This window comes from Gossypium hirsutum, chromosome D13 (genome assembly GCF_007990345.1).
Source record: "Gossypium hirsutum isolate 1008001.06 chromosome D13, Gossypium_hirsutum_v2.1, whole genome shotgun sequence".
NCBI classification, from domain to species: domain Eukaryota; kingdom Viridiplantae; phylum Streptophyta; class Magnoliopsida; order Malvales; family Malvaceae; genus Gossypium; species Gossypium hirsutum.
Window position 1 is genome coordinate 16,725,917 of NC_053449.1, and position 24,002 is coordinate 16,749,918.

The 24,002-nt window shown below is 35.6% G+C and overlaps 1 protein-coding gene across 1 annotated transcript; it reads left to right on the forward strand.

The window, feature by feature from the left end:
- Positions 1 to 17,357: 17,357 nt before the first annotated feature.
- On the forward strand, positions 17,358 to 19,342 carry LOC107918767 (cytochrome P450 78A5). Its single transcript, XM_016848350.2, has 2 exons — positions 17,358 to 18,429; positions 18,513 to 19,342. The coding sequence occupies exons 1-2, from the start codon at positions 17,479 to 17,481 to the stop codon at positions 19,116 to 19,118; spliced, it is 1,557 nt and encodes a 518-aa protein (XP_016703839.2). The 5' UTR covers positions 17,358 to 17,478; the 3' UTR covers positions 19,119 to 19,342.
- Positions 19,343 to 24,002: the final 4,660 nt, after the last annotated feature.

Sequence of the window (24,002 nt, forward strand, 5' to 3'; positions counted from 1 at the left end):
TTAAAATCCAATCTCCTAGACAGAATTTCCTCTAATGTAAATTTAGTAAGATGCCAAAATTTTAGAGAAAAGAAAGGTGAGAGAATCAAGAAGAATGAGAGAAGCTCTGTATTTGTTGCTTGTAAAAAATAAGGAGAAATAATCTCCTATTTATAGGATTCTCAAAGGGGCAAAGTGGTTTAAAAATTCAACGATCATATTGCAGCATTTAGATTCCAACATTGTAATGTTCAGATTCCAACAGTCATATTGTAACGGTCAAATTTTTTCATTACCAACATTTTTTGTGGTATTTTATAAACAATAAAGGTTTTATATTTATAAGTGTTTTTTTTAAGTGATGCAAAATTAAATTTATATGAGAATATTTACATGCTATTGAATTGTCATTATTCATGATATAGTATAATAGTATTTGTATGATATCATCATATATATGTTAAGTATGACTCTTATTTGAGTCAAATTTGAGAAATAATCTTCTAGTTAAACTCTGTTTATTTGTTTCAATCAAACACTGATTAGTTAGATTATTTTATTATTATTTGACATATGGATTTAGCCTATAAATAGGCTCTTTTACAACCTTAGAAAAATACACCCATTAGATATTAGAACTCATAACACATTTAGAGAATTTTGTGTTTACGTTTTGAGGGTTCTTTATTTTCGGGTTTTCGGGGTTTAGTTTTTATCTCCATCTTTTTTTTTGTACTCTTCGTTTCTTTTTCCATTATAATAAAATTATCTTTGTCTGTGGTTTTTATCCTCTTTAGAGGAATTTTTCCACGTTAAATTTGTGTGTTCAATTTCTCAATTTCTTCTATTATTTTTATTTGTTCCTTGCTTAATCGGGTCAATCTCTAACAAGTAGTATCAAAGCTAGTTCAATTTTCATAGACCAGCCCATTCAGATATGCAGCAACAAGGTTGAAATGAGAAGTTCTGTAACACCCCGAACCCGAAACCGACACCGGAGTCGGACACGAGGTGTTAACTGACTTTAACCCCTTACAAAACTTATTTTCCAGACACTGCCCAATCTGTGTACTAGTCGTTTTAAAAATCATATCTTGAGTTTCGTAACTCAAAAATCAGTTTCGTAATTTTTCCCAGAAACTAGACTCATGTGCCCATCTATGTATTTTTTTCTAGAATTTTTGGTCGGGCCAATTAGTACAGTTTATTAGTCAAAGTCTCCCAAGTTGCAGGGGTCGACTACACTGACCTTTGCCCATTACGACTTGGATATCTCCCTGCACGGGGCTTCAATACTGATGCCGTTTGTTTCTTTGAAAACTAGACTCAGAGAGGAATCTGTACATATATGGTACGACCCCTAATTATCTCTGGTTAATTTATAATGAATTTCCAAAGTCGGAGCAGGGAATCCAGAAACCGTTCTGGCCCTGTCCCACAAAAATCTGATTAGCTCTTAATATACTGCCCATATGATCTTTTCGTTACTTCCTCATGAAAGCAGACTCGTCGAGCTTCGATTACATAATTTATTCATCAATTAATTCCACTCCTACTATTTTTAGTGATTTTTCAATCTCATGACACTGCTGCTGCCAGCATCTGTTACGAAAGTAACTAGGTCCATTTCATGCCTACCCTTGATCCAACTCAATCGAACATTCGTGCCATTTTCGCATGGCTTAAAGTTTACATGCCATAATTCAAACACAACGTACTAGCTTATACATGCCAAAATGATCTTCTAAGCACACTAAGAAGAAAGTACCAAAACTTGCTATCCGGTGTGATGACTTCGATGACGGCCCGACCCCGCAAAAATAGATGAGTCCAAGCAACCTATAATGGGTGACAAGGAAACACCGGGTGAGTTTATAACTCAGTAAATCATAAGCAATGCACTACTATACATCAATAACATTATCACAAGAGGAAACAAAATGGAATGAGACAATTTACTCCATCCATACCGAACCATACCATAGTTCCTCCAACCTATCGATTCAATTTCATATCAATTCATGCATTCACATTCTATATACTCATCAATAGGACATTGAAGCATTTTCATAAATCGATTTATTTTCGTTACAATCAAACGACTATACGGCCTTTCACCCATCCTACGATAAATTTTATGTACGTGACTTCAAATATATTTGTCACATAGGTTCGAACTTACCGAGCTCAACACCAAGTATAAGCATAGCACCTATTAGCCACGTACTCAAGACACTTACCCGATCCGCTGTCCGCGATCGACTGAATGGTGTCGCACACATAGTGTCCATAATGATTCACGAATGTATATTGAGCCCGCACACTCAGTGCTATATAATCAACTCGCACACTTAGTGCTACGTAATCAAATCGCACACTTAGTGCTACATAGTCAAACTCGCACACTTAGTGCCGCATGGTCAATTCGCACACTTAGTGCATCATATTCAATTCGCACACTTAGTGCAACATAGTCGAATCGCACACTTAGTGCTGTACAATTTAATCCCGCGCACTTAGCGCCAATCTCATGGTCATAAATGGTCATCCCGCACGTTTAGTGCCGAGATCAACAACTCAGTACATCTTACCTCTTTTCTTTCATTCAACAATTTCATCATCACATACGTACATGCATATATATATGTATATTTATTCATTCCATTCAGCATCAATACATACACATTATGACCATTTGAAATAATACCAACTACATGCTTAATGACTTACCTCGTGTTGGGTAAGACGGTTCCAACTCGGCTACTCGATAACCTTTTCTTTGCCTTTGCTCGATTCACCTCCTTTAGCTCCTTGAGCTAAATCAATAATTTAACTAGTTTAACCACCTTGCTAAATATTTACAATCCAATTTCACATGTATATGTATGTTAGTATATTCGGCTAATAACCTCATGCAACTACCAAAGCCGAATCAACTAAATATACTTATGTATATATATATATATATCATCATCGAAATCACCTAAGCTTAGACATCAATTTTTAATTTCAAGCAAGTTGCCGAATGCAACCTTACTAAATTTTCATGGATTCAATATACCATTACCATGAAATCAACAACCAAAAATTCATAGACAATTTAGGAAAATCACATTACAAATCTCAAATTCAAACAAAAACCATGGCCGAAATGCACATATAACCACATAACAAAAATATCGAACCTTTGGTTGCCTAACTAGCTTAACATCCATCAAATTTTAAATCAAGAAACTCACCTCATCTATAATCAACCCTCAATACCCTAAAGCATCAAAAACGACATCAAAGAAATACAACCATCCATGGCCGAATGTCCTTGACCTCTAGTCACCTAGATTTTTATTCTTTAAGCCTCATCCAACTCATATTTTTCATTGACAACCTCCTTAACTTCAATTTATTCACATCTTTAATCATGCTACATTCGACCATTATTTAACAATAATTCATGCATCCTTTTTATTAAACACTCAAAATCAACCATCTTCATACCTCATCACCAAAGACATCAAAATACCAACCAAGAATGTAACATTCATGGCCGAATATCATCTCCATCAATTAACAAAATTTGAACCATGGCTAGGTAGATTTTCACTTACAACTTAAAATATACATGAATCTCAAAGAATAATATCAAACATACCTTAGTCTAGCAAACCACCATAGCCGATTTTCTCAAGCCTTTTTCCCCTTCCTTTCTTTCCTCTATTCGGCCAAGGATGTTCAAGAATGAACTCTTTTTTTTTCTTTCTTCAATTCACGGCAACAAGGGGGTGAGACCATGTATTTTTTTTTCCCATCACCCTTCCTTTCATTATTTAATCACCATGCTCATTATTTTATTTTTCTTAACATACATCACTAGCATAACATGTTGGAGACATGTTTCCACCCATAGCATGGCCGGCCACTATGCTTTAGTTTGGCTAATTTGACATGCAAGGACAACACTTTCCCACTTTAATACTATTTGGTCATTACTTATTTACCTATCATAATTTTCCAAGTCTTTCAACTAGATCCTTTCAAGCAAAATTCACATTCATAATATAAAATTAAAACATCAAATTTTTGTACAGGTACTATCACACATATATAATATGCAACTAAAATTTTAACTAAATTTTATGTCTCGGTTTTGTGGTCCCGAAACCACATTCCGACTAGGGTCGAATTAGGGCTGTCACAACTCTCCCCCACTTAAGAAATTTTCGTCCCCGAAAATCTTACCGGTAAATAGGTTTGGGTATCGTTCTTTCATCGAGCTCTCAGTTTCCCAAGTAGCTTCCTCAATCCCATGTTTGAGCCATAACACCTTCACTAACGGAACCCTTTTGTTTCGCAACTCCTTCACCTCACGAGCTAGGATACGTATCGGTTCTTCTTCATAACTCATATCGGCTTGAATTTCAACCTCTGATGGGCTAATTATATGCGACGGATCAGATCGATAGCGTCGAAGCATCGAAACATGAAAGACATCGTGAATCTTTTCAAGCTCAGGGGGCAAAATCAATCTATACGCAACTGGCCCCACTCGTTCGGAGATTTCGTACGGCCCAATGAATCTCGGGCTCAACTTGCCCTTACGGCCAAACCTAAGTACCTTTCTCCAAGGCGAAACTTTAAGGAACACCTTATCTCCCACCTGATATTCAATGTCCTTCCGTTTCAGATCCGCATACGATTTCTGACGATCTGTGGCTGCCTTCAGACTTTCACGGATTACTTTTACTTTCTGTTCGGCATCTTTAATCAAATCAACTCCGAAAATTTTACTTTCACCGAGCTCGGTCCAAAACAATGGTGTACGGCATTTACGACCGTACAAAGCCTCGTAAGGTGCCATCTTAATACTTGATTGAAAACTATTGTTGTAAGCGAATTCAATCAAAGGTACGTACCGTTCCCATGAACCACTAAACTCAAGGATGCAGCATCTCAGCATATCCTCGAGTATCTGAATTATCCGCTCGGATTGACCATCGGTTTGGGGATGAAAAGCGGTGCTAAAATGCAGCTTGGTACCCAAAGCTTCTTGCAATTTCTTCCAAAATCGCGAGGTGAATCTCGGATCTCTATCCGACACGATAGAAATAGGTACTCCATGTAATCTCACAATCTGAGTAACATACAATTCGGCTAGTTTATCCAATGAAAAATCCGTACGTACGGGGATAAAGTGAGCCGACTTAGTCAGCCTATCAACAACAACCCAGATTGCATCCTTCTTACTTGCGGACAATGGCAGTCCGGACACAAAGTCCATTGTGACTCGGTCCCATTTCCACTCGGGTATCATGATCGGCTGAAGTAATCCTGAAGGCACTTGATGTTCCGCTTTCACCTGTTGACATATTAAACATCTCGAAACAAAGTCGGAGATATCTCGCTTCATACCATGCCACCAAAACCGACGTTTCAAGTCGTTGTACATTTTCGTGCTCCCCGGGTGAATTGACATTCGGCTACAATGGGCTTCGTTCAGGATCATCGGAATGAGTTCCGAATTCCTTGGAATGCACAAACGACTTCTAAACCTCAAACAACCATCATCATCAATCTGAAACTCCGATTCCTTGTTCGGAACACACTCAGCTCGTTTTGCAACCAATTCATCATCGACTTTCTGAGCTTCACGAATTTGATGAGTCAATAATGGTTTGGCTTTTAATTCAGCTACTAACACATTGTCAGGTAGAACAGACAAGTGTACATTCATCGCTCGCAAAGCAAACAGTGATTTCCGGCTTAAGGCGTCCGCAACCACATTAGCCTTTCCCGGGTGGTAATCAATGACAAGCTCGTAATCTTTCAACAACTCAAGCCAACGTCTTTGTCGCAGATTCAAGTCTCGTTGAGTCATCAAATATTTGAGACTTTTGTGATCCGAAAACACATGGCACTTCTCGCCAAACAAATAATGTCGCCATATTTTTAATGCAAACACAATGGCGGCTAGTTCGAGATCATGGGTCGGATAATTTCTCTCGTGTGGCTTCAATTGTCTTGACGCATAGGCCACAACTCGACCTTCTTGCATCAATACGCAACCCAACCCAAGTAGGGATGCGTCACTATAAATGACAAACTCTTTACCCGATTCGGGTTGCACCAAAATTGGAGCTTCAGTCAGATGAGCTTTCAGTTGATCGAAGCTTTTCTGACATTTCTCCGTCCATTCAAACTTAACATCCTTCTGAAGTAGCTTTGTCATCGGTGTGGCTATCATCGAGAAACCTTTGACAAATCGTCGGTAATAACCGGCGAGCCCTAGAAAGCTCCGGACTTCGGTAACATTTCTCGGAGGCTTCCAGTTAAGTATGGCTGAAATTTTGCTCGGGTCAACTCGAATACCCGATGCGGATACCACATGACCCAAGAAGCTAACCTCTCTTAACCAGAACTCACACTTACTGAACTTAGCATATAACTGCTTATCCCGCAAAATTTGCAACACTTGCCTCAGATGCTCAGCATGTTCGGTCTCATCTCTTGAATAGACCAAGATGTCATCAATAAACACAACTACGGACCGATCCAAATACGGCCTGAAGATCCGATTCATCAAATCCATAAACACCGCAGGGGCATTAGTGAGCCCAAACGGCATCACTAAGAACTCGTAGTGACCGTACCTCGTTCTGAAAGCAGTTTTGGGTACGTCTGAATCTCGAATCCGCAACTGATAATAACCCGATCTCAAATCTATCTTTGAAAACACCGATGCTCCCTTTAATTGATCGAACAGATCATCAATACGCGGTAACGGATACTTATTCTTTATCGTCACTTTATTCAGTTGACGATAATCAATGCACAACCTCATGGTTCCGTCCTTCTTTTTCACGAACAATACTGGTGCACCCCAAGGTGAGAAACTCGGTCGAGCGAAACCTCTATCCGTCAATTCTTGCAACTGAGCTTTCAACTCTTTTAACTCGGTTAGTGCCATACGATACGGAGCGATCGAAATTGGCGTAGTTCCAGGTACAAGCTCAATGCCAAACTCTACCTCCCGAACAGGTGGCAAACCCGGTAACTCTTCAGGAAAAACATCCGGGTATTCACAGACCACCGGCACCGATTCGGGTTTCTTTTCTAACTCCTTGTCATCAAGTACATACGCGAGGTATGCTTCGCACCCTTTACTTACATATTTCTGGGCCAACATTGCTGATATTACAGCTGGCAACCCCCTTAAGTACGCAGACTCAACTCGGATTATTTCGTTATTTGCGCACCTCAAATCGATAGTCTTGCTTTTGCAATTCACAACCGCATCATGCGCGGTTAACCAATCCAAACCAAGAATAACATCAAACTCGTCGAACGGCAAAAGCATCAAATCGGTCGGAAAACAGGATTCTCGGATTATTAGAGGGCATCTCTTACACACTTTATCAACAAGTACGCATTGACCCAAAGGGTTTGATACTCGAATTACGAGCTCAGTAGACTCAACAGGTAGAGTCTTACTGGTTGCTAAGGTTTCGCATACATATGAATGAGTAGAACCAGGGTCAATCAATGCAATCACATTAGTATCAAAGAGAGTGAAGGTACCAGTGATGACGTCGGGGGAGGATGCCTCCTCTCGTGCGCGAATGGCATATGCTCTAGCAGGAGTACGGTTCTCGGCTCGATCGGCCGTATCAGAAGCCCCCCTCTGACTACCACTCCTGCCTCCTAAAATTCTCGGTGGTCTACCTCTAGATGTCACTCCACTAGGTCTTGCACATTGAATCTTATTCTTCTCATCCAGCTCCGTGCAATCTCTAATGAGGTGGTCCTTCGAACCGCACCCGTAACAGGCCCTGCTAGTAGACTTGCCCCAACATTCACCTAGGTGTCGTCTTCCACATTGGGGACATTCAGGTTTCTCGTGACGATTATTACCCACACTAGCTACCGAAGTAGCTCGGGAGCCCATCGATGGTCTTGCCCTGATGGAAATTCCCGCAGTCGCCCTCGACTTATTAATGTCCTCCCTGAACTTCTTTACAGCTGAGAACGGAGCTTTACCCGTCGATCTTTTACGATAATCTCTAGCTTCAAATTCAGCCTTCCTCTTCTCCTTTCCAAGTTCTTCCGCCTTGCAGGCTCGTTCGACTAGTGTTACGAATTCCTTTATTTCCAAAATACCCATTAGTAGCTTTAAATCTTCATTCAATCCTTCCTCGAATCTTTTGCACATAGCAACCTCATTAGCTACACACTCCCGGGCATACCTACTAAGTCTTACGAATTCATGTTCGTATTCAGATACAGTCATACGGCCTTGCTTGAGTTCCAAGAACTCCTTACGCTTCTGGTCAATGAACCGTTGGCTAATAAATTTCTTCCGGAATTCCGTTTGAAAGAAGTCCCAAGTTACTCGCTCGTTCGGGACTATGGAAATCAAGGTCCTCCACCAATAGTAGGCTGAGTCTCGCAACAAAGATACAGCACATTTTAGACATTCATCGGGTGTGCATGACAATTCATCGAACACCCGAATGGTGTTATCAAGCCAGAACTCGGCCCTTTCGGCATCATCAGTTACTATGGCCTTGAACTCCTCGGCCCCACGCTTCCTAATCAAGTCTACAGGTGGCTCACTCAGCCTCACAGGATCAGCGACTGATGGCATTACAGGCTCTTGGGGTGGATTATTCAAATTTGGGAATTGTTGGACAGCCGGGTTGGTTCGGGCATATTGCGCGACCCACTCATTCATCATGGTAAAGAAGGCTTGTTTAGCCCCCTCACCTTGATTATTCGCAGATGACTGAGGTTCAACAGGCGGCGTCCCTTGTGCAGGAGCAGCCGCTACGCTCTCAACGTCATCCGCTAGGGTTCTTTCTTCACCGGGGTCCATTTACTAATCAAAACAAAACATTTCAACCGTCAGAAGTCATCACCCTTTTAAACATTAACATTATGGCATGTATAGCTAGACTCATACGTGCTATGGTAGTCCTAGAACCGACTAAACCATAGCTCTGATACCAATAAAATGTAACACCCCGAACCCGAAACCGACACCGGAGTCGGACACGAGGTGTTAACTGACTTTAACCCCTTACAAAACTTATTTTCCAGACACTGCCCAATCTGTGTACTAGTCGTTTTAAAAATCATATCTTGAGTTTCGTAACTCGAAAATCAGTTTCGTAATTTTTCCCAGAAACTAGACTCATGTGCCCATCTATGTATTTTTTTCTATAATTTTTGGTCGGGCCAATTAGTACAGTTTATTAGTCAAAGTCTCCCAAGTTGCAGGGGTCGACTACACTGACCTTTGCCCATTACGACTTGGATATCTCCCTGCACGGGGCTTCAATACTGATGCCGTTTGTTTCTATGAAAACTAGACTCAGAGAGGAATCTGTACATATATGGTACGACCCCTAATTATCTCTGGTTAATTTATAATGAATTTCCAAAGTCGGAGCAGGGAATCCAGAAACCGTTCTGGCCCTGTCCCACAAAAATCTGATTATCTCTTAATATACTGCCCATATGATCTTTTCGTTACTTCCTCATGAAAGCAGACTCATCGAGCTTCGATTACATAATTTATTCATCAATTAATTCCACTCCTACTATTTTTAGTGATTTTTCAATCTCATGACACTGCTGCTGCCAGCATCTGTTACGAAAGTAACTAGGTCCATTTCATGCCTACCCTTGATCCAACTCAATCGAACATTCGTGCCATTTTCGCATGGCTTAAAGTTTACATGCCATAATTCAAACACAACGTACTAGCTTATACATGCCAAAATGATCTTCTAAGCACACTAAGAAGAAAGTACCAAAACTTGCTATCCGGTGTGATGACTTCGATGACGGCCCGACCCCGCAAAAATAGATGAGTCCAAGCAACCTATAATGGGTGACAAGGAAACACCGGGTGAGTTTATAACTCAGTAAATCATAAGCAATGCACTACTATACATCAATAACATTATCACAAGAGGAAACAAAATGGAATGAGACAATTTACTCCATCCATACCGAACCATACCATAGTTCCTCCAACCTATCGATTCAATTTCATATCAATTCATGCATTCACATTCTATATACTCATCAATAGGACATTGAAGAATTTTCATAAATCGATTTATTTTCGTTACAATCAAACGACTATACGGCCTTTCACCCATCCTACGATAAATTTTATGTACGTGACTTCAAATATATTTGTCACATAGGTTCGAACTTACCGAGCTCAACACCAAGTATAAGCATAGCACCTATTAGCCACGTACTCAAGACACTTACCCGATCCGCTGTCCGCGATCGACTCAATGGTGTCGCACACATAGTGTCCATAATGATTCACGAATGTATATTGAGCCCGCACACTCAGTGCTATATAATCAACTCGCACACTTAGTGCTACGTAATCAAATCGCACACTTAGTGCTACATAGTCAAACTCGCACACTTAGTGCCGCATGGTCAATTCGCACACTTAGTGCATCATATTCAATTCGCACACTTAGTGCAACATAGTCGAATCGCACACTTAGTGCTGTACAATTTAATCCCGCGCACTTAGCGCCAATCTCATGGTCATAAATGGTCATCCCGCACGTTTAGTGCCGAGATCAACAACTCAGTACATCTTACCTCTTTTCTTTCATTCAACAATTTCATCATCACATACGTACATGCATATATATATGTATATTTATTCATTCCATTCAGCATCAATACATACACATTATGACCATTTGAAATAATACCAACTACATGCTTAATGACTTACCTCGTGTTGGGTAAGACGGTTCCAACTCGGCTACTCGATAACCTTTTCTTTGCCTTTGCTCGATTCACCTCCTTTAGCTCCTTGAGCTAAATCAATAATTTAACTAGTTTAACCACCTTGCTAAATATTTACAATCCAATTTCACATGTATATGTATGTTAGTATATTCGGCTAATAACCTCATGCAACTACCAAAGCCGAATCAACTAAATATACTTATGTATATATATATATATATCATCATCGAAATCACCTAAGCTTAGACATCAATTTTTAATTTCAAGCAAGTTGCCGAATGCAACCTTACTAAATTTTCATGGATTCAATATACCATTACCATGAAATCAACAACCAAAAATTCATAGACAATTTAGGAAAATCACATTACAAATCTCAAATTCAAACAAAAACCATGGCCGAAATGCACATATAACCACATAACAAAAATATCGAACCTTTGGTTGCCTAACTAGCTTAACATCCATCAAATTTTAAATCAAGAAACTCACCTCATCTATAATCAACCCTCAATACCCTAAAGCATCAAAAACGACATCAAAGAAATACAACCATCCATGGCCGAATGTCCTTGACCTCTAGTCACCTAGATTTTTATTCTTTAAGCCTCATCCAACTCATATTTTTCATTGACAACCTCCTTAACTTCAATTTATTCACATCTTTAATCATGCTACATTCGACCATTATTTAACAATAATTCATGCATCCTTTTTATTAAACACTCAAAATCAACCATCTTCATACCTCATCACCAAAGACATCAAAATACCAACCAAGAATGTAACATTCATGGCCGAATATCATCTCCATCAATTAACAAAATTTGAACCATGGCTAGGTAGATTTTCACTTACAACTTAAAATATACATGAATCTCAAAGAATAATATCAAACATACCTTAGTCTAGCAAACCACCATAGCCGATTTTCTCAAGCCTTTTTCCCCTTCCTTTCTTTCCTCTATTCGGCCAAGGATGTTCAAGAATGAACTCTTTTTTTTTCTTTCTTCAATTCACGGCAACAAGGGGGTGAGACCATGTATTTTTTTTTCCCATCACCCTTCCTTTCATTATTTAATCACCATGCTCATTATTTTATTTTTCTTAACATACATCACTAGCATAACATGTTGGAGACATGTTTCCACCCATAGCATGGCCGGCCACTATGCTTTAGTTTGGCTAATTTGACATGCAAGGACAACACTTTCCCACTTTAATACTATTTGGTCATTACTTATTTACCTATCATAATTTTCCAAGTCTTTCAACTAGATCCTTTCAAGCAAAATTCACATTCATAATATAAAATTAAAACATCAAATTTTTGTACAGGTACTATCACACATATATAATATGCAACTAAAATTTTAACTAAATTTTATGTCTCGGTTTTGTGGTCCCGAAACCACATTCCGACTAGGGTCGAATTAGGGCTGTCACAAGTTCGATGGTGAGACAAATTTCAATCTGTGGCAAGTTCGGATGATGGCAATTCTAGTTCAATCCGATTTGAAAAAGGTTGTTACCGAGAAAAAGCTTGAGAATCTAAATAAAACAGAATAGGAAGAGCTTGATGAAAAGGCTTTGTCTGCAATCCAGTTATGCCTCGCGAATACGGTATTATAAGAGGTATTAATGGAGAAGACCTTATATGCCTTGTGGAAAATGTTAGAAACTCTTTATGCAACTAAGTCTTTGGCTAACTGTTTAGTGTTGAAACAACGTCTATTTACGTTTCACATGAAGAAATGTGAGCTTCTTAGAGATCACGTCAGTCAATTCATTACTCTTTTAAGTGATTTAAAAACGTTGAGGTTTATATTGATGATGAAGATCAAGCTATGCTATTATTGTGCTCTTTACCCCCTTCATACAAGTCTTTCAAGGAGACCCTGATTTATGGCAGAGACAAACTCTCGTTCGAAGATATGATGGGTCATTTGTTGAGTAAAGACAAACTTGACAATGAGCTTCATTTAGATAGAAAGGCAGATAGGTAAGCTTTCGTTTTGATAGCATCAAAGAAACGAGACAAAAGGTGTCGCTATTGTAAAAAGTTAGGTCACGTCAAAGCAGATTGTTATAAACTACGAAATAAAAGAGCTGTTGAGAATAACAAGAAAGATGTAGCTGGTGCTAATTTGGCCGATGAAAGCGGTGATAATTTCTTGTTAGTGTCAACAAGCGATAACTCCAAGCTCACGTCCAAGTGGATCCTAGATTTGGGATGTTCTTTCCACATGTGTCCTAATAAAGAATGGTTCTCCACATACAGTTCGGTTGAAGGTGGAGTTGTACGCATGGGAAACGATTCATCTAGTAAGGTAATTGGTATTGGTACTGTTAAAATTAGGACACGCGATGGGACGATTATGACACTCTCAAATGTCAGGTATGTACCTAATTTACGAAAGAATCTCATCTCCTTGAGTATTTTAGACTTGAAAGGATGTAGAATCAACATCGAGTTGAGAGGCATTAAAGTATCTCGTGGAGCTCTTGTTTTGTTAAAAGGTAAAAGAACTGGCAGTCCTTATATTCTGGAAGGTTCTAAGGTGACCTGTGAAATCGAACGTCCCTCGTCTGTTATAGAGTCGAAGTCAACTCATTTGGAGCGGAGGCAACTTGGTCATAGGAGAGAAAAATGTATGACCCTTTCGTTGAAGAGAGGTTCTCTTTTGGATGCAAATTTTGAAAAGTTAGGGCACTGTGTTCGTGAAAATCAAACCCCGGTTAGTTTTGATTTAGCAGTGTACAAGTCGAAGGCTAGAAGTCTTCCAGTTTCTAAGCACAGATTCGACTCAGTTAATTTCCTGCATAGTTCAAGATAGGCTCGTGGCGGGCTTTGGCAAAGATGGCATTGTAGAAACATGAGTCAAGGTGGAAATTTGTTAAGTATGACTCCTATTTCAGTCAAATTTGAGAAATAATCTTCTAGTTAAACTCTGTTTATTTGTTTCAATCAAACATTGATTAGTTTAGATTATTTTATTATTATTTGACATATGAATTTAGCCTATAAATAGGCTCTTTTACAACCTTAGAAAAATACACCCATTAGATATCAGAACTCATAACACATTTAGAGAATTTTGTGTTTACGTTTTGAGGGTTCTTTGTTTTCGGGTTTCCGGGATTTAGTTTTTATCTCCATCTTGTTTTTTGTACTCTTCATTTCTTTTGCCATTATAGTAAAATTATCTTTACCCGTGGTTTTTTATCCTCTTTTAAGGAGTTTTTTCACGTTTAATTTGTGTGTTCAATTTCTTAATTTCTTTTGCTATTTTTACTTGTTTCTTGCTTAATCGGGTCAATCTCTAACAATATATATATTTTCAAGGTTTTTTTTAATAAAATTAGGGTTTTTGTTTTGTTTTTATAAAGTAAATAAAATCATAATCGAGAATCATTAATATTAGAATAATAAAATATAATTTTAAAATGTATAAATTATAATATTTTAAAAGTATTATAATTGTTGAAAGAAAAAGAATTCACATTTATAAGAAACGTTATGCATAATACAATTTTCACGTCATTTGCATCTAGGATGAAATCTAGAATTACAATTTAACATAAACAAAAAAAAAAAGGAGAAGCGACGGTGGGCCCGCTGAAGAGGCAAGAGTTAAAAAGCAACCTGAGATAAGAGAGGAGGTAGCTAGGGCTTTGTTGTTCATATAGCATAACTCATCATCTTGGAATAAAAAACAATTATCTTATCACCACGAGATGGCATTGTAAGACCATGATGTGAGATCCAATTACCAACCCATCAAAATAAACAGTTTCACGAGGCATCAATGGCAGTCGAGGAATTCTTATTCCATCAATAGAAAAGTAAGCAATACATAAAGGATTCTTTGAATATTACTGCTTATTTTTTGATCCTATATTCACAAGCACTGTTTGTTCTAAGTGAATTTCCATGTAAATTTTGAACTTTGAATTTATTAATTAGGTTGAGTTTGAAATTTCTATGTCTTACACTTTTACATAATCTTAGTTCAAATACTAAATTCACCCTAATTGCTAAATTTATATATTAACTCTTTATTTCAGGATGTTTTCTAGTTCAAGAGCTCTACAGGTTTTCCATTGGAAAATAAAAATTTGTCAGCCTTCAAAATCAGTTTTTCTTGGTGGCTTACAAACTTAAATTTCTACACTTTGATTCATTTATTTTTATAATATTATTAATTAATTTAAATCAATAACATCTCGTCGAACTCATCATACTTACATTAGTATTTCAATCAGAGTAGTTAGTCATGTTTACTATTTAGATTAAATAATAATGTGATAGATTGAATTTATATCAAATTAAAATATATAGACTAAATCTTAAAATTAAAATAGTAAATGGATCAAAACTATATTTGAGTTTATGAAAGAAAAGGACCGATACAAGTACTCTTGACTATGAAAATTAGGTTAAAATATCTAATAGATAAGGATCGATTAAATTAATCATTCTATTATTAAATGGATCACTTTAGTCGCTATATTACTCGAGAAAATCAAATAAGGTCAATTTTTTACAGAGTTAATGTTTAAAAATGACATGAAAAGCTCAGGGGCGGTGCCAGCCTCCGGGCTGGCTATCCCCTGCCTTTTTCCTCTCCCATCAACCCTTGCTTTCTTTGTTCTTCTCATTCAGTACACATGTTTTCTCTCTTTTCAGTTTGTTGATCTATTTTGTGGGTATCTTTATTGTCTTCACAAGTTGTGATGGACAGATAACAGTGCCTGTCATTCGCTTAAACTCCACCAGCCACCAGTAGTTTTTCTTGGAAAGTGAGTGGCTCTTCGTCAACTTCTTAATCTGTTTCTTTTTTAGAGTATTTTAGAATAATAAATTGTTTCACGTGTCAATTTAGACTCGTGTTGTCTTAAGTTTTATATGTTTATTGTTTTGTTTTTTCATTGTTTAATAAGTACTTAGTTTTAGAAATTTTTGTCTGCTCTTGTAACACGTTTTTTAGTCTTACTTATACATGTAATCTTAGTTTTACAAGTGATTTTAGGGATGATTTTGTTGTCGTCCTCTCTAGTTTGATGAATGCTCAATTCTTTTGTCTTTTTGCTCACTACTTTGGACCATTCGGGGTTAATCTCCTTATCATATTAAGCGCGTGCAATCACTCCAGATATGTCGTGCTTGAGTTGTAATAAAGTCAATTGTCAACGTGTCATAATGTTCTATTGATTCTGAGGCTAAAGCCTTTATTGTGTTGACAGAGCTTGTCTTTCACTATCTATGACGAGTATTTGCTATTTTTTCTCTGAATTGTATGGTTCCATTCATTGAATGAATTAATGAATTTACCTTTAAAAAAATGACATGAAAAATATTTTATTCATTTGTAGTTTAACTCCGATAAAAAATTTAATTTACAAAAGCGTAAAAGTTTAAAAATATTAATTTTATTAAACTATTTTATAAATAAATTTGCTTTATTTAACTTTTTTTTTAAATTAATGGGAAGAATAATTTAATAACAAACCCAATGGACTAGAATTTAGAAATGTTTGATGGGTAAGATGATGAGATATGGCATTTCTTATCACTAAGAATTTTCACCAGTAATTAGCAATTCAATCCCATTCATAAAATCTGATTTATATACCCACTGAGCACACCCACGTGATCCCAAGCAAAATTCTTTAGCCCTAATGCTCGTTTTTAAAGAAATTTTAAAACTGATTCCAACTGTAGTTTCCAATTTAGGGTGAGTTTGGATGGGCGGTACGTTTACCTGCGATTAGTGTAAAAATAACAGTGACGGTGAGATTAGATACTGTAGCGTGAGACACAAAGTAAGCTAAACGCATCGCACCGCACTCAATCGCCTATCCAAATTCACCCTTAGTTAAGTTCATAAGTTAATTATTAGAACACTACTGATTCCAACTCTTTAATTTCCGGAACATACCCACAACATCACACGCCCATCATGTTCGATCACTGTCCAAATTTTACCTAGTGAAGCACACGTCGCTTCACATTTTTTCCCAGAAAAAAAACATATTTTTGTACATAGAGAGAAAGAGCGAGCGTGGCCTCGAATCATAATGACTGATAGCAAAATGGGATTCTCCCTTTTTATAATATATCAAAATTCAGGGAATTGTTGTTTTCAGCACGGATTATATTTGGGTTTTTTATCGAGAAAATAGGTAAATTAATTTTTATATATTTTGAAACATAAAAATTAATTTTTTCATTAAATTTTATTTGTAAATGATGATGTAAAAGTTCATCATGAAAATTATTTTTTATAGATATATTGTAAAAATAATTACTCAATTATTATTATTAGTAATAAAATTAATTCTCTAATGTTTATATATTTTGTCGATTTGATCTTAAATATAATAAATTAAACTTTCAATATTTATAAAATTTATCATTTTAGTACTAATTTTAAAATTTTTAATAAATTTAATACTCAACTTTTATAAAATTCATCAATTTAATCCTAATTTTAAAAATTAAAAAATATTTAAAAAAATCACCAATTTGAGATAATAAGTTTTCTACTTGGGTAACTGTCCTCCTCTATTTAAATCCCTTCGCTTCAACTCGGCGCTTGTACTGCCCAAGCAACTCTTTATTTCCTCTACGACAAAGCTCTTAAAGAACTACTTCTCCACTTGTTAGTATCAGTTTTTTTTTTTAATACCCATCTTAGAGGAAGTGCCAAAATGTCACTTGATCATGGTTTGCTGTTGTTTCAATCACCTTTGTTGAGCTTTGAAGCCTTTCTGTGGGCTATTCTATTGGTTGGAATAGTTTCCTTGTGGCTTTCACCAGGGGGTCATGCGTGGGCTCGTTATAGGTCCAAGGCAAGTGTTGCCATCCCTGGTCCACTTGGTTCCCCAGTTCTTGGGTTGCTCACCGTGTTCACCGGTGCCACCCCTCACCGAGCCCTGGCTAAACTTGCTGAAACCGTTAAAGCAGTGAAGTTGATGGCTTTTTCCGTGGGGTTCACTCGGTTTATCGTGTCCAGTGACCCTGAAACCGCGAGGGATATCCTCAACAGCTCAGCTTTCGCTGATAGGCCAGTGAAGGAGTCAGCCTATGAGCTTTTATTTCATAGGGCAATGGGGTTTGCTCCTTACGGTGAGTATTGGAGGAACTTGAGGCGTATCTCAGCCACCCATTTGTTCAGTCCCAAGAGAATCGCTGACTTTGAAGGGTTCAGACGTGAGACCGGTACCAAAATGGTGGAAGAGGTGAAGTGTTTAATGGAAGCAAAAGGTGAAGTTTTTATACGAAGGCTGCTTCATTTTGGGTCTTTGAACAATGTGATGACCACTGTGTTCGGTAAAAAGTACGACTTTGAGAAGCCTGGGGAAGGGTTGGAGCTAGAGGAGCTTGTTAGTGAAGGCTACGAGTTGTTGGGGATATTCAACTGGAGTGACCATTTCCCTCTTCTACGCTGGCTTGATTTGCAAGGAGTAAGGAAAAGATGTAGGAATTTGGTCTCAAAAGTTAATGTGTTTGTTGGGAAGATCATAGAAGAACATAGGGTGAATAGGGTTAATGGAGGTTTCAATGATGGTGACGCCAAAGTTGGGGACTTTGTTGATGTGTTGCTTGATTTGGAGAAACATGAGAAACTTAGTGACTCCGATATGATTGCTGTCTTATGGGTATGCAATTTATTCATTCTTTTAAGTACAAACTGTTTTTTTAAATGTTTTCTTATTGTTATAAGCCTTATTTTTTGGTTCAGGAAATGATCTTTAGGGGTACTGATACTGTAGCAATCTTGTTGGAATGGATCCTAGCAAGAATGGTTTTACACCCTGAAATCCAAGCAAAGGCTCAAGATGAGATTGATGGTGTTGTTGGGAGCTCAAAGTTGGTATCAGATTCTGACATTCAAAACCTGCCTTATGTTCGAGCCATTGTGAAGGAGACCCTTAGGGTGCATCCACCAGGGCCACTTCTCTCATGGGCTCGCCTAGCCATCCATGAAGTTCACATAGGTGACAATTTCATCCCAGCAGGCACAACAGCAATGGTGAACATGTGGGCAATCACTCACAGTGAAAAGGTATGGGCTGAGCCAGAAAAGTTCAAGCCAGAGCGGTTCATGGAAGAAGATGTGAGCATTATGGGACCTGATCTTAGATTGGCTCCTTTTGGTTCTGGTAGGAGGGTTTGCCCAGGTAAAGCAATGGGTTTGGCCACCGTTCATCTCTGGTTGGCTCAGTTACTCCAAGCTTTCAAATGGGTCCCTTGTGAGGACAAAGATGTGGACCTGCTTGAACATTTGAAACTCTCCATGGAAATGAAGAAGCCTCTGGTTTGCAAGGCAATGCCTAGGTTTGCTTGAAAACTCCCTTGGGGGTGCATCTATGAATTTACTGTTCTGTTATTAAGCTTTTGCTATGATAATTAAGTTATGAAGTAGGGCTTGAAAAAAGTGATGTGAGATGAGGAGCATATTTATCTTTTGTGAATCTTGGTTGGGGTTGGCTTTTCTTTATGTACTGAAAACTATGGACAAAATGATGGAACAATCTTTATATATGGCAGTGTACAAAGTCTTTCAGCTAATATTTCTTCTTATCTACAGCATATTTATGTACTTTTTTTAATGTTTACAATTGGTATCCATGGATAGCAGAAATCTACATGCATGCTCATCATGTTACATATATTAGTTGCTTGAAATATGGTAAATACTCATTGCTTCGATGGTGAAAAAGGAAATGAGGCATGTGTTTCAAGCCATGCAAAAATAAGTTGCAAAGACCTCAAGATTTATCTGATAAATGGCTTTCTGGTTGTTTTAGTTTTGGTTATTTTATGCACATATGTATATAAACTATGTATTAGAGTTTACATAGGATTAACAAATATTTTTTTTAAGATAGTATTTTTTTTTGAAATAATTAAAAATATTATTTAATTGAAATGAAATTATTTTTTATTATTCAAATAATTTAAAAAAAATTTATTCTAAACTTGTCACCTAAAAAGATCTGTTGATTATAAATTTTGATTGATTGAATAATAAAACAATTATCGTAGTTGGCATCTTTTCAAGAGAACAATTTCATGTTCAAGCTCTAATAAATATAATTGATAAAATTTAAAAAATGTTAAAGTTTTTGAATATTTTTATAAATTTTTATAATTTTTGTAATTTTCTATAAGTTTTCGTATTTTTGTCATTTTAAAATATTTTTTAGATTTTTTTAGAAGATGACATTATTATGATGACACAGGGTAATATATGATTGATTGGATATTTCAGTTGTTAGTTTTAATATCTAAAAGATTAAACTAGGAATATTTGATAATATTAGGAACTGAAGTGAGCTAAAAAAATTTATGAACTAAAGTGAATATATATACTTTAGAGACTAAAGTGTGCATTAAACTAACACGATTAATATTAAATAGTACATATTCTAAATTTTACAATATGATATCTTACAAATAAAATTGAAAAAAGTTTACCCTTATTTAAAAATTTTAAATTTAATTGAGCAACTAATACATATGGGAAAGTCTCATCTGGGCACATTTCATTTCCTTCTCTTTTTTTTTAAAGTTGATATTTCTTTTTGGGTCATTTCCTTCTTTTTCTTAATTTAATATTTCTTTTTGGGTCAATAAATCTAAAAATTCATGGGAAATCTTTTAAACCATTGTGCCCCTTCCCCTTTATTCCTTCTTTTGTAAGTGTGTTTTAATTTTGTCTCGTCATGTGTGTATATTATTCTCAAAGCATGGTTAAAAGATCCGACCATTCAAGAATTATTTCATTAATAAAAATATCCTCTTTTCTTCTAAGCTAAGTGGTTAATGCAAATCTTTGAGTTGATATAGGAGATTTACAGCCTCAATTCGCTTTCAAAAATAATATTAAATTATATTATTTGGATTCTTTAAACTATTTTTTCACTATTTGAGGTTATAATTGAATTATAAATTTTTTGTTGGTTAAAATACAAATTAGCTTTTTATTAACTTACGAATTTATAATTTTGGAGGCACTAAAGTAGTATTTCACTATTTTAAGATTAGAGTTCAAACTCGATTGATATGATTTCTCTCTTTTAATCTGTAACTTAACTTTTGTGCCCAAAAAAATTAAAAGTTTACAATTTTTTTGAAGGATTACACTAATATTTTACTATTTTAGATCCGCGATCTTCGCCTGTTCATATTATTATTTCCTCATACCCAACCTTCACATTCGAATAATATATATTAAAAAAAAAAGAAAGAGATTCCTTAGAAGTGGGTATAATTTGCATTGGCCAATATTTGCTACTAATTTGGAACCATACTATAAGTAGCTCATCATTACTTTATTTGTTTTTTGTTTGGTATAAAAGCCTACTTTACAGTACAAACTTTTTTCAAATGATTGAAGAATAAGAACTGAAAGCTCCCTTAGCAGTTGAGAAAGGGCATATTTTCATATTCATTAAAGAAAAGAATATAAATCTTTCAAGAGGGGAGGGAGGGATGGTATTATTGATATGCTTGTAAAAAGCTCTCTACCTTTTATTCTATTTTTTTAAAAAAAATTTGGGGGTTACTCCTCTTTGTAAAAGAGATGCAATTGGGATTTGGATTGGATATCCAAATTAGCTAATAATTTTCTACATATTGCCAAACAAGTAGCTTTTTTTTACCTCATAAAAACAGTTAAACTTTTATATTCTTTTTCCAATTGAACTCTTATCATTGATAAATTAATCAATTAAATATCTTTATTGACCCTTACATTTATTAGCATGATAAACAAAAACATATGATGATGACACATAACATGTCACATGTAATAGATGTTGGCATGTCATATTGTCAAGTTATTAAATTATAAAAATTAAAAAAAAAACTATAGAAAATTTAGAGAGAATTATATAAATTATTAAAATGATAAAAATATAAATAATTATTATTTAAAATATTAAACTATAAAAATTGTAGAAAATTATAGGAAAAAATAGAAAATTTCAAAAATTATTTAAATTTCTTTAAAATTTAGTTTTTGCTATTTTGCGAGGGTGAAGTCTCTAGTATTGATTTTTACGTTTTGGGTTTGGTAAGGTTTTGTGATAAAGAGGAATTTGTGACGACTTGAACGGTGATTATGGAATGATGTTACTCGGTGGTTTAAATTTGGGGAAGGTAGCTAGGTAGTGAGTTGGTTAAGGGTGACGATGATTTCGATAATAGGGAAATACACCTTTGAAGTGGGGTGATCATTCACATGTATGGGTGTTTAGTATTTGGTGATTTAACATAAATGATGAGGAATGATTTTCGTTAAAAGCAAGTTGATAATAATGGATTGGGGTATATAACATAGGGAAGTGTGCGAAAGAAAACAAAAAAGAGTTTATTCTTTTTATTTTTAGTATTTTTTTATGTATCATTTACTGTGGTGAATGTCAATAATATCGTTTTAAGATTTAAATTTTTTATTCAGTTATTTGTTGATATTTTTTTTACTTTTTTTTTAATAATTCATATAATTTTTCTATAATTTTCTATTAATTTATGGTTTTTAATAATTTTTAAAATTTTAATAACATTTTAATAATTTTTTATTTTTAGTAAATCGTATAGTTTTTCTATAATTTTTATTTTTTTTTCATTTTTAATATTTTTATAATTTTCTAAAATTTTCTATAACATTTTAATAAATTATAATTTTCCATGATTTTTATAATTTTCTAATAAATTTATATTAAATTTTATATTTTTATGATTTTCGATAAGTTTTCAATATTGTAAATACTTTTTATAATTTTTTTTTCTATATTTTTAACATTTTTCAATTTTTCAATTCTTTTATGTTTTTCTACAAATTTTAATATTTTTTATATTTTAAATTATTTATATATATTTTATAAAGTTTTTATAGATTTTCAATGAATTTTTTATAAAGATTTAGAATTTACTGAGGTGACAATATGCTACATGGTGCTATTACTCATAGTAAGCCATATGTTATTTCATATTTTGTCCTTTATTACATCAACAAAAAGTAATGGCTAATGTTAATGGAGAGGTTTAGTTGATTAGTTTTTTTTTGTTGAATATATTTTTTTAAGAAAGCTTAATTGATTCTTTTTAATTTTTTAATGAGAATATTTTGGATGTTTTAGTTTTTTTTACTAATTCACGACCCCAGAGGGAAAGGTCTTTCTCTTTTGGGCCAGTTGTGGGTGAGGAGGGATTCGAACCCTCGACACCGTGGTTCGTAGCCACATGCTCAAATCCTCTGAGCTATAGGCCCCACCTTGTCTCCACTAGATCTGTTCCCAGGAGTACCCTAAAAAAAAGGAACCTTTCCTCTCTCCAGCCATTTCGGGTTAAGAAGATGTGAAAGTGCCTTTCTCTCTATAAGAACGGTGCGTTCCCAAGGTGTGAAGTGGGAGAGAGGGGATTTCATAATTGGGGTTTTGAATAAGACGACCTTTTCATTTTTCATTCTTAATTCTTTTTCAATATGAAAAAGTATCCAGTAACTACATTAGGTCCCGATTAAATCTGAAGTCTAACTAGGTTAGACCCTAGTTAGACCCTTAATCAGAGACAAAACTCTCCTAATATTGTTTTCTCCATCTATAAGATTTGAGATCATGACTTTGCTTAAAAAATATCAAACTCTCTATTACTCGACTCAATCATAGTTGGCAAGATGCTTTCCTTTTATTATAATTGATAGATTCTCTCATCATCCTGATCATCATCTCCATAAAAATATTCCCATGGCCAAACGTTCCCCTCCAATATTCACCATTCTCTTGATTTCCAACTTGCTTGACAAATGATTACTATACTAATGATTAAAGCAACATATATGACATATGAATAACTATGTAATTAGAAAAGTGATGCATGATCTGATGATATGAACAACTGCAGCTTCAGTTAATTACCATAATCATCAAACCCTCAGTTAACTTTAAATATATATACTTTGGAGTTCGTACAATATATATGTGTGTATGTATGTGCTAGGGAACCATATCCTTTTGTTTCAAAAGTGGATCCAATTTATTTTTATGCCGAAAGTTTTATTCAGCCTTATGCTACTGCTACATCATTTGAGGGTTCTCTTTCTAAGCCATGCCCAGAAAAAGAATGGGCTGCAACATATGTATATAACCACTAGCTAGCATGATTAAAATATAAGTAGTATTCGGCTGGTACATATATATGTGTGTGTGCAGCTCTGCATGCA

What these genes read in the sequence shown, in the direction of transcription:
- LOC107918767 (XM_016848350.2), top strand. Translation starts at nt 17,479, where the DNA reads ATGTCACTTGATCATGGTTTGCTGTTGTTTCAATCACCTTTGTTGAGC. An exon ending in ATATGATTGCTGTCTTATGG is followed by an intron (nt 18,430 to 18,512) that starts GTATGCAATTTA and finishes TTTTTGGTTCAG; the next exon opens with GAAATGATCTTTAGGGGTAC.